The 1,554-nt window shown below is 37.3% G+C and overlaps 1 protein-coding gene across 1 annotated transcript in view; it reads right to left on the minus strand.

Annotated features, from left to right (window-relative positions):
• Window positions 1-207: 207 nt before the first annotated feature.
• The window catches only part of LOC107732450 (zinc-binding protein A33-like), a 7,037-nt gene continuing 5,690 nt past the window's right edge, over window positions 208-1,554 (minus strand). Inside the window, exon 4 of the mRNA XM_016543789.1 lies at window positions 208-654. Within this exon, the coding sequence (XP_016399275.1) occupies window positions 455-654 (200 nt within the window). The 3' untranslated portion in view covers window positions 208-454. The remainder of the gene's footprint in view (window positions 655-1,554) is intronic.

Raw genomic sequence — 1,554 nt, forward strand, 5'->3', positions numbered from 1 at the left:
TACTTTACTCTTACTTTACTTAATCTTACTGTTTAAGATTAATTAGTCTAAATGTTTAACATTGTTAAAATTCGTTCAACTTCTGCATATTCATTCATCTATTTTAATACTGCTCTTACGAAAATATTTCACATAAGCATACAGTATAAGTGGATATTACAAAAGTCATTTAACCCGAAAAAAACACAAGACAACCAACTGCATTCAGCGAAACTCTTTATTATCTGAAGAGTCTTCATTAAAACTCACTCAACCTCCATCAGGGAGAGAAAGATTGCAGAAAGACTAAAAACTTACTAATATGACGACTAGCATCTGGTTACGGTCGCTATTAAGCTGTTTCTCACGTTATCTAACTGTAATTATAGTAAAACTGTATAACTTATCTCTTACTCATGTGATTAAATATTGAAACATGATGAAAGATGAAAGCAGGAAGATCCAGAGCTACAGATTACTGACTATTGATCGATAAGATCCTCAGAGAGGAAGAATGATAATTACTGAAGAAAGGGAAGAGTGTGTGAGTGAAGGAGGTTGTGAATGTGTGTAGATGTGTGTTAGTTACAGGATCAGAGAATGACACTGTTCCTCCGTCATAGTCCAGATTCACTCTCACACGATCAAGCTTCTGTGTAACACGAAAACCAGAACCTGAATACAGTCCGTACTCCACAAACCAGACACCAGTGTTAAAGAAACCCCGTCCCTTCCTCTGGTTTGATGCTGTAGTTACTCCAAGACTCCAGTATTTACTCTGTTTAACCTCCACATCCCAGCAGTGTGTTCCTGAGTTAAACCCCTCTGAACCCAGAACACAGAGACACCAGTCAAATCTCTCTGGATTATCAGGAACAGGTTGATAACAGTGTGAATCCTCTCATGTGTTAATCTTCATTTTCATCTTATTTTCTGTCTATGAGATTTTAATGATTTTTCATCTTCTTTTCTGTCAATTTACCCCACAGCTGCCATTTTGGAAAAAAATAGCTACTGTTTCTTACCAGTTCAGGCTAATATTTAGCTAAGTGATTTGCATGGTGTTTTATGTTGCTAAATCACCTATATGTATCATAAATATTTTTAGACCTGGATAAATTTGCTTTGATGTAGCAACCATTGCATCTCTTATGCTAAAATTGTACTTTAAAAACGGTTTTTGGCTTGTCAAAGTAAATGGGTGCCTTCCATTCCCCCCATGTGTTTCTCCTATTCACAGTCTGGCAGAAATGATGGGTGGTTCCAAAATACATGGTCACATGAGAGTAAAAGTGTACAGTTGCCAAGATACAGGGGGTGGATCAACTTACCCACTGGCTCAACTTACCCCACTCTTCCCTATTTCAAGTTCAAGTCTGCTTTATTGTCAATTCTTCCACATGTACAGCACATACATTACTTCCATTGAAGATGCGGCAGAAGCAGGCTCAGAGAGTGAGGGAGAGCCCACTCTTATCAAAACATCTACAATAAAGTCCATTACTACAGAGTGTGCGGTCTTCTCTTTTAATTGTATATTTGTAACAACTGGATAATTTGTATTAACAAGCACCC

This window comes from Sinocyclocheilus rhinocerous, unplaced genomic scaffold, assembly GCF_001515625.1.
Source record: "Sinocyclocheilus rhinocerous isolate Xijiao unplaced genomic scaffold, SAMN03320098_v1.1 scaffold1903, whole genome shotgun sequence".
NCBI lineage: Eukaryota > Metazoa > Chordata > Actinopteri > Cypriniformes > Cyprinidae > Sinocyclocheilus > Sinocyclocheilus rhinocerous.